At 57.1% G+C, this 13574-nt stretch overlaps 1 protein-coding gene across 1 annotated transcript in view; it reads left to right on the forward strand.

Moving 5' to 3' along the window:
• The window catches only part of FGF18 (fibroblast growth factor 18), a 30534-nt gene extending 19756 nt beyond the window's left edge, over nucleotides 1–10778 (forward strand). Inside the window, exons 4-5 of the mRNA XM_037057763.1 lie at nucleotides 3740–3846; nucleotides 10397–10778. Of these exons, the coding sequence (XP_036913658.1) occupies nucleotides 3740–3846; nucleotides 10397–10663 (374 nt within the window). The 3' untranslated portion in view covers nucleotides 10664–10778. The remainder of the gene's footprint in view (nucleotides 1–3739; nucleotides 3847–10396) is intronic.
• The last annotated feature ends 2796 nt before the right edge of the window (nucleotides 10779–13574 follow it).

Raw genomic sequence — 13574 nt, forward strand, 5'->3', positions numbered from 1 at the left:
AGGGCATTTGCAAGGGGAGCTAGGAGGGATGGGCCTGTGGCTTTGGCTCTGTGGGCTGCTCTGCCGACAGACTCTGCCCTAGGAAAGTGAGGTCAAATCAAAGACCTCTGCTGCCTGCCGTTGGCCGTTCACTTGCTCCCTCAGAAAAGGGGTGGGCATCGAGGAAAGGGAAGATAGGGGTGGGGTGGATGGGGTGACCCCAAGACTTCTGGGTTTGAATCCTGCCTGGGTTTGAGCTCCATCACTGGGTGATCTTGGGACTCAGTTTTCTGACCTATAAAATAGGGATGATAATCACAGCCGGAACCTCAAGCGTTGGTGTTAGGATCCAGCGAGGTAGGGCATGTCAGGTAACACGGCCAGGTAGACTGTGCCCAGCACGTCATGAGCTCTAGATACATGACTGAGTGACTGAGACTTCCTAGAGGAGCCAAACCGAACGAGGCCTTGGGGTCACCTAGTCCTGGCCCAGAGAGGGAGAGGGTCTTTTCCTCTGTCACACAGCAAGTCAGAAAATGGGATAGTGATTGGAGGCTGGGGATGGGTAGGTAGGGAATCAGAGTCTGGGGGTGGCAGGAGGGACTGTACCAGTGGGGAGCAGGGTGGCCGAGCACAGGGGCCACGGAACCAGACCCTCGGGCCGAGGGGCAGGCAGTGGGGCGTGCTGGAGGTGGGGAGGCCGGTATGGCATGGGGCAGCGTGGCTGGGGACAGTCAGCTGGCCCCAGGTTTTGTGCCCTAGATGAGTCCCTCTGAAGAGGCTGGATTTTCAGTGGCTCGGAGGTCCTAGGAGGCTCTCAGCCAGAATCCCTCTGGCTGACGTGTTGGGGAGACTGGTGAGGGGCAAGAGTTGGGGGTGGGGGGGAGGCTGTTGAACTGTGAAAACTGGAGGGGCCGTCAGGAGATCTGCTGAGGAGTGGAGTGAGATCATGTCATCGCCTCCTCCTGCCTGGCCTGGTGCAGGCCTGAGAGCAGACCTGGGCACAGATGAGGCGTCTAGGGCCCAGATGCATCCTGGGGGCTTGGGTCGTGCATCACGAGGTTGGCGGGGTGGGGGGAACAGCGTGATGCTGAGGGTCAGGCAGGCTCCGGGGAAAACCTGGCCTGGGTAGGTGTGGTCTCTCGCTCTCTCTCTCACTCTTTCTGAGAACTGCTGCTGCTATTACTCCCCGAAGACTTTACATAATTCTGGCCCAGCTCCCTCCTCATTATGTCATGCACGGAGTGGAGTGTAGGTCACTCTGTGGCTCGCTGCGTTCAGGGGAGAACAGGCCTCTGGCTCCCCAGCATGGCAGCCGGCAGCCGGCACAGACCCTCCCCACCCCGGGGTGGGGGGTGGCTCAGCTGGTGGGGGTGGAGGGGCAGTCTAGCCTCAGGCCCTTTGGATGCTCCCTGTGGTGGGCCGTGGCCGATGGTGGGGGGGGGTGCTGTGTGCTTTGGGCCATGTCTCCCAGAGCTGGGGGTCCTCCCCCAGAACTCAGGCCCCAGCAGAGAGAGGCAAGCAGGCCTGATGTCAGCCCTTCCTGCTGGCTTACTTCTCTGAACCCCAGTTTCCTACCCTGTAAAATGGGGACAAAGACACTCAAGCCCGTGGGATGTGTGACTTCAGCGGGCTCATCTGGGAGCCGGAGCTGTCTCCCCCTGGGAGTCCCTTGGGGTTGCCTGGGCCCCAGTCCGGTGGTCTCATCTCCTTCTTACAGTGTCCCCCTCCTTACCCCTGTCCCAGACCTTGCCCCCAATCTCAGCGAGAATCAGAATAGGGTGGAGCCCCACTCTGCGTAGGTAGGAAAACCGAGGCTCACAGTAGGGCATAGAGGCCACACAGCCCAGGATGGTGGACACCAGAAACAGAATCAGACCCCTGAGTCCCAGCCTAAGGCCCTATCTGGTGTGCGGGCCTCCTGCAAGCCCCAGGGGTGCTGTGGAAGATCAGGTCAGAGGGTACCCAGGCCTGGAAGGCAAGTTCCACACACCTCTGATGGTTGTGTATCTCTGTTTCTTTTGGGAAAACAGTTTTGCTTTGCAGGTAGGAAACTTGAACAACAGTACCAGGTTTCCCCCGCCCCGCCCCTGAGGACAGGCGCTAGGCCCTTTCCCGCCTCATTCTGTGTGATCCTCACACTAACCTGAAGACCAGGGGTGGTGTCCCTCATTTTACTGGTGAGGAAGCCAAGGCCCGCGGTCATCCAGCCGGGCCAGGGGCTCAGACCCAGGGCTGTGCACTCCAAAGCCCTCCCTTCCCTGACGTGTGCTGCCTCCATCCGAAGCTCTGGGGGTGGCAGACCCCCGTGAACCCACCGCCCCATCCCAGGGGGCTTGATCTGTGAGGGGTGGCGGGGAACCAGCCACAGAGCTTCCGGGATGTTCAGCCCTGGGTTCCAGGGGACCGAGCCACCACGGAGAGTCATAAGGTGGTTGGATTAAGGGGAGCAGGGAGGATGGGGCGCCCCTACCCCCTATTTCAGCATCGGTTCAGGTTCCTGACTCACTGCTGACTAGGGTTGGGGGAAGGCGCGGGGAAGAATGTGCCTGCCTCCTTGTTTCTAGAATTACTAAATTCTTGTTAGATCTTTAAATTTTATGTAAATTCTTCTCTTTTTTCCGTGGAAAGGTGGGGTATCATATTTTAATTAGTAGTGGTGTCAAAGGAGAACTCGATTCATGACTGGAATCCTGCTTTCCAGATGGTTCTAATTTTCCCAGCAGGGCACCGGGGTATATATTTTTAATTTTTTTTTAATTAAAATCATACCTAGTGTATTTTAGGGGCACTGAGCTCCACTCTTTGTGGCTCCAAGGATACTGTATTTGGGGCTATGATTTTGTTATGGAGAAGCAAGTCCCTTGTCACCGAAATTAAAATTTTGCGGGTGAGGGAGGGGCAGGTGCTAGGGAGCAAAGGGTCAGGGACGGGGGCGGAGAGAGTGGGAGGGTCATGACACAGAAGGAAAGGGGGGGCTGCGGGGGAGGGGACCAGGTGTGTGCATTCAGGACCAGACAGGGCAGAGAGGACAGTCACCCTTTGGCCATTTGGTGCCCTGGTTCAGTCAGGGCTTTGGGAGATCAGCTCTGGACTCCCCGACCCTGCGAAACATGGACGATGACGGGAGGCCTCCTGCCCAGGACAGGGGGTGCTGGGCCCTGATTGGGACACCTGGGCTCCAGGGCGTTAGCTGCCTTTCAACCTGGTGACCTTGATGGAGGAAGGTGAAATTCTGAAGACAGCCTCACTTCCCCTGGCCTTCAAGTGGCAAAAATGCAGAGGTGGACGGGGCCGGGGCCTCCGCTGTCTCTCAAGGCAAGGTGCGTGCCCGTGAGTGTGTGTGCCTGAGTGTGTGTGTGTGTGTGTGCCCGTGAGAACTCCTATGCATATGTCTGTGCCCCTTATTTCCGAGACGACTGCTTCTCTGAAGTGATTTGTATGGCTCTCTGCCCTGCTTTGTTTCGGGAATGGAGTTTGAGGGGCTGGGGGAGGTGGGGGAGGCAGGGAGGGGGCACTCTGGTTGGGATTTGGCCACAGCGACAGTACCTCCTTCTGGCTGGAGCCATCTGGGTCCCAAGTGGAGTCCAGGGAGGCTGGGGGGTAGAGAACAGGTGGGGACGGCCTCCCTCTCCCTGCCCGAGAGGCAGGGTGCTCTATGGGGACCTGGCAGAGGCCTCTCCCGTGCCTGATTTGGCGGCCGTGGGGGCCCAGGGATGCGGTCAAACAGCCTGTCTTTTTCTGCTTCTGCCTTTCGAAGCCCAGCTCCTAGTGGAGACGGACACCTTCGGTAGTCAAGTCCGGATCAAGGGCAAGGAGACGGAGTTCTACCTGTGTATGAACCGGAAAGGCAAGCTCGTGGGGAAGGTGAGTGGCGGTCTGGGGTTCTGGGGAACTTGGGCGGGTCCCCTCTGGCAGCTCCGTGTAGCTGGGACAGCAAGCCCAGGGCCACGGCAGCCCTCAGCGGCAGCCCTCAGCGGAGTGTGTGTGTGAGATCCCACAGCAGTCCCTCCCTTTGCCCCCTTCTTCTCTGCCCACCCCCGCAGCCTGCCAGGCTGGGTTATCCATGTTGGTATCATTGTGATCGTGACTTTGGGGAGAACGCAGGGCCCTGGGTCTCTCCTGGTAGATATGGAACTCTAGCTGGTTGGGAGGGGGGTTCTGGGGCTCCCCGCCACCGCCTGCGCGTACCTGATGTCTGGGAACAGGGAAACAGCCGGCCGAGGGCTGGGCCTCGGGGTTGTTTTAACAATCGCCAGGCTCCGGAACTCAGCCGCCTCGTCAGCGCTGGGCCTCACGGTTCTAGCGTTTCAGGAAGATTTTATTACTCTGGAACGGGCAAGAGAGCTGCATGTAACAAATTAGGGCAGGGGCGGGGGTGTGGTCGGGTGGACCCATGTGCCAGGGGCTCTGAGCCTTCACCGACGCCACGTCTCAGGGGTCCTCCCTTTTCTCCTGGGTGTGCTTGTTTGTGAAGCTTGCATGCTCACTGCCTCTGGGACTTCCAGTGGACAGTGTGGGTGGCAGTGCCCCTGTTGCATCACGTCTGTGTCCCCTTCTTTCTGCAGGGGTCCCTCCTCACTTCTATATCTAACTTGGACACCGGGGGAGGGGCAGGGGCGGGACTTCTTCTCATGGGACAGGTGAAGTGGGTGCTGGGTGGAGTAGACCCAGATTCCAAGCAGAATGGTCTTTGGCTTGGGGGCAAGGGTCTGGCTGATTATTTACATTTATTACACCTCATTGGTGGGGAGAGGGGGGAGGTTACCCCAGCCTTGTTTAAACCACGTTTTTGATTTTCTGCGTTTCCAACTCATTCCTCTTTCTTCTGCCATACCTGAGTGGCTGGGGCAGTGTAACAGGCCAGGGTTCGGAGCCCAGGTATTGCCACCTATTGTAAATAAAAACGGGACCACTGGCTTCCGTTAATTGAGCACCTACTTTCTGCCAGACACTCCCGCAGAATCCCAGGAGGCTGGTACCCCTGCCATCCCCATTTCACAGATGTGAAAGCCGAGGCCTAGCGGGCCCCAGGCACTCGTCCCAGGACCCACACTCGAGCTGGGCTGGATGCAAAACCCAATTTGGAAGGCAAAGATTCCAGCCGAGCTGCCTACACCAACGACAGCTTCTCAAAAGAGCAAACAAAATAATAGTAATCACGTCGCGCGGTTTCAATTAGTGATTCACTTTCCGCAACCAGAGGCCGGCGGGCTGGCGCAGGGTCTGGGACAGGGGGGCGGCGTCGGGTGGGCGCGGGTCCCCTGGCCTGGCCGGGAGTTTCCTGTGCCGCGCAGCCGCCCCGTGTCCGGCGCTTTGTTCTCCTGCCCGGCCCGGGCCGTCTCCCAGGCCCAACCTGCACGCTGTTGTATGCTCGGCCTTCCTTTTTTTTTCCCCCTGTTGGAAGGAGAGCCGCAGGGCAGCCTGCCGTGCCCAGTGCCTGCGCTCCCCTCCCTCCCGTCTGCGCTGTTCCCGGCATCTTGACCCCAGGGAGGGCCGTCGTGGGGTCAAAAGAGCAGCCCCACCCCCTCGGGCCCTCCACCGCCCGCCCGCCGGCTGGCCGCTGAGTCACCGCTTCCACAGGAGCAGGCTCCGATTTCCTGCCCCCTCGCCCTCCCTCCCGTCATTAATATTGGGGACGGTTCAGCTGGAGGCGACGCGAGGCTCAGCGCCCTCGCCGTCAGGGAGGACCGCCTCCTCGATGCAGCTCCACCCCCACCCGGCCCCCGGTTTCCCCCTCCAGGCTTCTGTCTCTGGTCAGGCCTCAGGACCTTGGAGGTCGCCTCCCAAATTCACCTGTCCCGACTTTGCCAGCAGCCGGTCTCCCTGTTGGCCTCTGCCCAACCCAGGGTCCCTCAGTCCCTGGCTCCTGCAGTGGACGTTCGGGGCCCAGGGTGGCTGTGGTTCAGCTGCCTTGCTGTCACAGGCTCCCCGACTGAGATACGAGTGGCAGACGCCTGGCACTGCCCAGCAGAAGTCCCTGGAGGTGCCGTCCACGCTGTGCCCTCTGCTGGGGCTGCCCTTCCCTCGCCCCTCTGCCCGGTGCCCTCGCTCATCCTTTCATGCCCTCTTGCTTCTCTGACCCCCTCAGTCGCCCACCCACCTGGGAGCCCCCCAGCTGCCTACACAGCCGCTTCGAGTCCACTCACCTGGGTCATCACTGTCTGTCCCCAGACCCACATTCCCTGCTAGGCTGAGAGCTCATCGGGTCCGATTATGGATCCTTCTCTGTGTTCTGTTCACCTGCCCCAAAGTCTGCAAGGGCACCAAGAAAAGGAANAGACGCCTGGCACTGCCCAGCAGAAGTCCCTGGAGGTGCCGTCCACGCTGTGCCCTCTGCTGGGGCTGCCCTTCCCTCGCCCCTCTGCCCGGTGCCCTCGCTCATCCTTTCATGCCCTCTTGCTTCTCTGACCCCCTCAGTCGCCCACCCACCTGGGAGCCCCCAGCTGCCTACACAGCCGCTTCGAGTCCACTCACCTGGGTCATCACTGTCTGTCCCCAGACCCACATTCCCTGCTAGGCTGAAAGCTCATCGGGTCCGATTATGGATCCTTCTCTATGTTCTGTTCACCTGCCCCAAAGTCTGCAAGGGCACCAAGAAAAGGAAGTGTGGTTATCGTTTTCTGAGGCTTCGCTCTTAACCTGCAGCTGGCATGGTGCACATCAGGCCGGGGAGTCCAAGCCCCTGACCTCCCTGCACCTCGGTGTCCTCACCTGTAAAATGGGAACAAAAATGCTGGCACTCGGAGGCACTTACTTGTTCAATGCTAGTCCCCTTTCCCCTTGGAAACCAGATTGCTGTGTCCCTCCTCCACCTGTGGGCACCCTTGGCCTTGGCCGAGGCTCTGGCTCCTTGGAAATGGCTCAATGGGACAGCTTTCTTAGGCGGTCTTGACCCTGGGTGCCACCCTGGCTACAGGTGGGCATATCACTGAACCCTAGCAGATTCTTTCCAGGTACCCCCGGCCCTTGGCTGTTGCCACGCCCCTGCTGCCTTGTGCCAGCCAAGTGCCACAGCCCTGTGCCGAGCCCCTCCCTTCCTGCCTGGACCCCACAACCGTCTGGTCCAGGAGGTACTGCTTCCTTTCCCTCCACAGTCGTTGAGCGTGGTGCACTACATACTAGGCAATTTCCCCCCATCTCTGGACACTCAGCCCAGATGGGTTTTTTCCTCATCTGTCCCCTCCAGAGTGATCACTGGTGAAGTCCTCTCTGGGGCAGCAGGGGGAGGGGGCTGCCCACCACCACATCTTCGGGAAAACTGCTTTGGTTGTGAGTGACTGAAACCCAACTCAAAGTGCCTTAAGCCAAAGAGGAAAAGTTGGCCTGTGTAACTAAAAACGTCCAGAGGGTCACTCTAGTGTCAAGTAAGACTGGCTCTGGGGGCCTGAATGACGTCCTCGGGATTTAGTCTTCACGTCACACGGAAGGAGCAGGATTCCAGTTTGGACAGAGGGAGGTTGGAGGTGGTCATGGGGGAGATGACCCAATTCCAGGTCCCCGGGATTCTGGGAGGAGGTAGTCACTCCTTCCCTAAATCCCGCTCATCATCTCCTTGGCCTGAACCAACTGAGTCAGGGCTGCTGAGATTTAAAAACACCCTGCAGGCCACAGCAGGGTCACAGAGGTCATCAGGAGCAAGGGCGAGGGTCAAGCTTAGGCACGGCCTGCATTGGCGTCTTATCCTCTGAGTTCCTGGGGGGATAAGTGACCACCATAGGTGGGCCCTGTGGCTCCCGAGCTCTGGGGTGTTGAGAATTGCAGCCTGAGGCCCAGCTCCCCAACCTTCTAAGTAAATCCCGACGCATGTGAACCCCTGTGCCACACACCACGCCGACCCTTGCACATTCGACCCTTGCTTCATGCCGGTGTGGGCGTGTGGGTCCGGGGAGGTGAGGTGTTTTGACGGGCAGGGCCCGCACTGCCATGCCCTGTCTCCTTGTGGGGGAAAGAAGGGAGCTGCTGAGGTAAATGCAGGTTCAAATCCTGGCTCTGCCAATGGCAAGCTCCATGACCTTGGATAAGCCCTGTTGCCTCCTTGAACTTTGTTTTCTTCTGCCAGGTAGTCTGCCTCGGTGAGTTAAGAGGATTAAATGGAATAATGGGTGTGCAAGTGCCGGCATGTGGTTGGCAATTAATAAAGGCTGAATGGATGAGTAGGGAGACCACGTGGGCAACGCACAGCGTGCCAGCCCTCTGCTGGCTCTGTCCCTTTCTCAGCGCCTCCCCGGGTGGGGGGAGGGGGGGGCTCTCCTAGCTCCTGACTGTCTGGGGCGTTCGCAAGGGGTCCGGGAGGAGCCAGGGTCTGTTTTCTTTCCTGTGTTGCTCCCACCATTACTATCTCAGAAGAACTCAAATCCACTCAACCACAAAAGCTCTGGGCACCCCCGTCTTGGGTTAAGGCCTGTGCTGAGCCATGAGAACAACTGAGAAGCAGTCCTGACTTCCTGATGCTCTTGGACTGTTGAAGAGGCAGGCAGATGTGGAGTTGCTCCTTGAGGGGGGTGGGAGGAAGAATGGGTGCCAGGAGGGTCTAGAAGATGGAGTATGTGAACCCAGTAATGCTTGATACGTCAATGGAATACTGAAGGAAGAGGAGGAAGTACCCAGGGAGATAGGTAGCAGTCAGGGAAGGCTTCCTGGAAGAGGCAGTTGCTGAACTGAGCCTTGAAGGATGAAAGCAGTTTTCCAGGCATTTCAGGGTAGGGAAACATCATGGTGTGACCTTTGTTCCATTTGCTCTGACTGTTCCATAGATATGGGCCAAGGGCCCTGGACTCAGGTTGGATAGGCAGCTTCCATAATGGTGCATGGGCAGCCCAGAGCCCAGAGCCCACGCCCCTCTACCCCTTTGCACATATGCTCTGGCTTCCTTCCCTGCTCATCCCGCCAATTCTGTCCTCTGGGTCCTGCCTGTGCCTCCCAGGCCCTCCCCCTGCCTGCCCTGCCACCTCCTCCTCGAAAGATCTCGTCCTCCAGAGAATGTTTTCTTGCCCTGCCTGTCCCTTTCTGCAAAGTTCAGCACTTTGCAGAGCCCAAGCTTGCCCTCCGCTCAAAGGTGAACGTTCCTGGAAGCTCCAGCCTGTTTTCTACTTCAAACAAAAGGCTGGAACTCGCACCTCAGTCTCCACGCACAGCCAGACTGCTGGGCTTCCAACTTGGCTGGGCATCTGTCCGTAACGAGGAGTGGGCCCGGCCTAAATTTGGAGATGTTAGTTGGAAACTCCAGTGCTGCTAATTCAGGCCTTCCAACTTCGTGTGTTTCCCACTCTTCCCCATCAAGCAGTTCGGCTGTCTCAGGGAGGAGACTCGAAGCCTGCCGCCCACCACCTTTGGTCCAGCTCAGGCCCAAGGAGGGGAGCCAGGCCTTCCCAACTACCCGGTCCTCAGCATGAATTCAGCAGTTCCTACTGTGCACCGGGCTCATTGAGGGGCGGCATTCCTCACAAGATTTCTGTGACATGGGACACTTTCTTGTCCTGGTTCGGTAAGGCAAAGAACCTGAGGTTTAGAGAGTGGAATGCACTAACCTGAGGACACACACGGAAGCCTTAGAGTTGACTCAGCTCCTGAGTCAGAGTGCAGGTACTGTTCCTTGCCCAGCAAGGCCTCCCAGAGTTCTCACGCGTCTGCTCAGGAGCCCAAAGTCCTTGAAGTAAGGGCACGGGCTTCGGAGTTTGGTCGTGCTGACACTCTTAGGGAGGCTCCCTCCTCCTGCACACCAAACACTGCGAGGCACCGCATTGGCTACAGTGTTTATTGAACATTACATCCGGTTTCGGGCACAGCTGTCAGAACTCCTTCCGGTCACAAATGCTACAACTCAATCTCAGCCGCTTCCAAGGACCTGGTACTGGCCCACGTGACAGGTGACTGCAGCTTCAGATGCAGCTAAAGGATGTGACCGGGACTTGGGTTCTTACTCTTTTCCTCTTGGCTTTGCGCTCTCCGTGCTGGCTTTGTGGTCAAACAGGATTTCCCCTGGTGGCAGTGAAATGGCTCTGCCCTCCCTTTACTGGGCGGTCCAGGTGTAAGTCAGCCTACGTTTGCAGGCATTGTTTGTACAAGGGTCTTGAGGAGCACTGATTGGATGGCTCAGGTCCCATGTCCAGCCCTGCACCAATCACAGGAAAGCATGTTTTGATTGGCTGCTTCTGGGTTTCTTGTTCTTGAGGTGGGAGCTCCTGGCTGCAGGGTGGAAAGTGGGGAAGGTGTGGATTCTTGAAGGATGCGGGCCGATACCGGAAGTGCACTTCACAGATCCAGGAGGTGAAATTGCTAAGGCCAAAGGTGGGGCTAGGCCTTCTCTCTGGTGCTGCCCCCAAGCCGCAGCCGCCCACCCCTGCCCTCTGCACATAGCCGTGCCCCTCGCACCCACCCTGGCCCTTCTCACCTCCTTCTCCTCTCTCCCCTGCAGCCTGATGGCACCAGTAAGGAGTGTGTGTTCATTGAGAAGGTCTTGGAGAACAACTACACAGCTCTGATGTCCGCCAAGTACTCCGGCTGGTACGTGGGCTTCACCAAGAAGGGACGGCCGAGAAAGGGCCCCAAGACCCGGGAGAACCAGCAGGACGTGCATTTCATGAAACGCTACCCCAAGGGGCAGACAGAGCTGCAGAAGCCCTTCAAGTACACCACGGTGACCAAGCGGTCCCGGCGGATCCGCCCCACGCACCCTGGCTAGGCGGCTGCCCGGGCCCCGTGCTCACACTCCCAGAGAACTGCATCAGAGGAATATTTTTACATGAAAAATAAGGAAGAAGCTCTATTTTTGTACATTGTTTCAAAGAGGACAAAAACTGAACCAAAACTCTTGGGGGAGGGGGAACGGTAAGGACCTTATGGTTGACCCAAAACCCCCTACGACCAAGACTCACCCAGAGAGACGTCAGCACACAGGTGCCCGTCTCTCTCTCAGAACAGACAACTCTCAGCTCGTCCCCAGAGGAGGACTTGAATGAGGAACACGACACTCTGAGAAACCAAAGTCCTTTTTCCCAAAGGTTCTGAAAGCAAAAGGAAAAAAGCAAAAAAAAAAAAAAAAAAAAGGCAGAAAAAAGTAGTACCCCCACTCCTCGCTCCCCCCCCCCAAGGAACTTCCCCTCTTTCCCAATCTCCCGTCCCTGCCCCAGACACCAACAAAAATCGCTCTCTGGTTTGCAGTCATTTATTTATTGTCCACTGCAAGCTGTCCCGAGACACCGCGCAGGGAAGGCGTGCCCCTCAGAATTCTCGGCGCCTCGACCTCCGACGACAGACGGCCTCGTCCAATCACGGTGACCCTGCCTTGCTCGCAGCCTGCAGGATGCTGCTATCGACCTTCCGTGACTCACGTGACCTAGCACACCAATGATAAGGGAATATTTTAAAACCAGCTATATTATATATATTATATATATAAGCTATTTATTTCACCTCTCTGTATATTGCAGTTTCATGAACCAAGTATTACTGCCTCAACCATTAAAAACAATCGACAAATTATTTAAAAAACCCACGAGGCACTGAGTGGTGGCCGGGGGTGGGGGGGTGGGGCAGGGGGACGGCCCCCTTCCTGTGTGGTTCTTCCTGGTCTTTGCGCTGAGAGCTGGGACCTTGCCCATTCATTCACTCACTCACTCATTCATTTGACACCTGCTATGCTCCAGGTACTACAGATGCAGCCTTAAACATAACAAATGGCCATCTTAGCCCACAGAGAGATTATATATTCCAATGAGTCATTGATTTGACGGTTGCTTCGGTTGTATGTTAACACACGGGCCCTTCCTCGGCATCTCTTAGGTGCCAAGACTCTCTTAGAGGCACTGGAGGTTTATCAGACACCACAAGAAAAAAAAAACATCCTGCCCATAGGGGACTTCATTTACAGTAGTTTACGGCTTCGTGGCTTCATTCATTGATTGATGCATTCGCTTACTCAATGTCCATTTAGTAAGCTCTTCCTGAGTGCCAGGCACTCTTTTACAGGCTGGGAATTCACCAAAGACCCAAACAGACCAAAAGCAATCAGGCTTCAGGGAGCTTGCCATCTAGGGATTCCTGATTGAGTCATTCCTAGAGTCCCATCTGGCTTTTGCCAGGCGCAGGCTGGTGGTCCCCGCTATCGTCCTTCTGGTGGCGTAAACCAGGTAGGTGGGGACCCGGTGGTGCTCTGCTCAGACCCTCACAGGCTGGGGTATGAGGAGTCTCTCTGGCCTCACCTTTCCTCCAGGTCTTCTCTCCCTGGGTCAGGGCCTACTGTGTGTCAGCCGCCTACTAGGTGCTTCACACACACAACCCAGGCATTGACGAAACATCCCTGTGTGGGACCCAGGGACTCTGACTTCCGCATCTGGCACATGAACAGACAGGCTCAGATCTCTGAGTGCCTGAGGCCTCACTGAGCAGGTGACTGAGCCTGCAACCCTTGGTGATAATAATAGTGAGTGTGGTGGTGGTTTACTGAGCACCTATTATGTGTTAGTTCCATTCACACTCTATTTATTTTATTTAAACAATAGCCCTAGGAGATGGGTGTGTGCTCCATTTGGCCCTAAAAGTTTCAGGGAAGTGACCTGCTCCAAACAATTCAGGTGAGAAAATTGTGGGTCCAGAATTCCATCCATTGTTCATTCATTCATCTAATAAAATGTGCTGGGTTCGCTCTGTGCCGGATGCTGTCCCAGGGGCTGCAGCCACAGCAGTGACCTGAGCAGAGCCCCTGCCCTCATGGATGGACCTTCTCCTGGGGACGAGCGATGATAAACCAGAGAGTTACAAGCTACAATGTCAGGCAGCAGTCAATCAATCGTAAGGAAAATGAAGTAGGGTGGAGGGGTGGAGGGGAGTAGGCAGTCCCCTCCCTCCGCCTCCCTGCATCCTTATCGCTTTAGACTGGAGAGGTAGCAATGGACACACAGAGTTAATGACAGAGCCCTTAGATAACCGATGACTAGTGATGATAGTGATAATGACCACGACCATGGTGGAGGTGGGGAGTCAGGGCCCTTCCAGGGAGTACAAAGGCCAGGGAGCCACTTCTGTGGCCAGCCAGGTCCCTCTCAGCATCCTTCCCAAATTTGCTTCTCTGACCCAAAGCAGCAGAGGTCAGGGAGGAAGGTGCTGGGGTCTGCTGGTCTTAGACCCTCACCCTCTGTCCCCCAACCCCCACAGTGGTGCCCTGTGAGCAACGGTCAGAAAGGAATAGAGACTGGTTCTTGCCCTGGCATTCCGAGGGACTGGCAGGCAAGAATCGGGGACGGGCCTCTGCATCTGGGAAAGACGTGGGTTTGGACGGGTGGGGAGGTGGGACAAACCAGGAGAGGCCGTGTCTGGGGTGTTCCTGCCAAGCAGGTGAGCTCCGGGGAGAGGGGCACCGAAAGCCCAGGCGGCGTGCAGGAAGCCAGGGCGGCACCCTCTGGGCTGCCGGCCCAGCTGGAGCCTAACAAGGCCGGCCTGGGATGCCCGGGGCTGGAAAGCCCTGTAAACCGGCAGAGCCCTCCCTGTGCAATCGGGCTGCAGGATTGGGGCTTCCAGAGAAACAATAGTGAATTAGGTGTTAAAGATGTGAAGGCCGCTCCCCAAACAGGCAATTAGGTAGTGAGTCTGTTACA

The sequence above is a fragment of the Sturnira hondurensis genome, unplaced genomic scaffold (assembly GCF_014824575.4).
Source record: "Sturnira hondurensis isolate 20B ecotype Veracruz unplaced genomic scaffold, ASM1482457v3 Scaffold0009733, whole genome shotgun sequence".
Lineage (NCBI taxonomy): Eukaryota > Metazoa > Chordata > Mammalia > Chiroptera > Phyllostomidae > Sturnira > Sturnira hondurensis.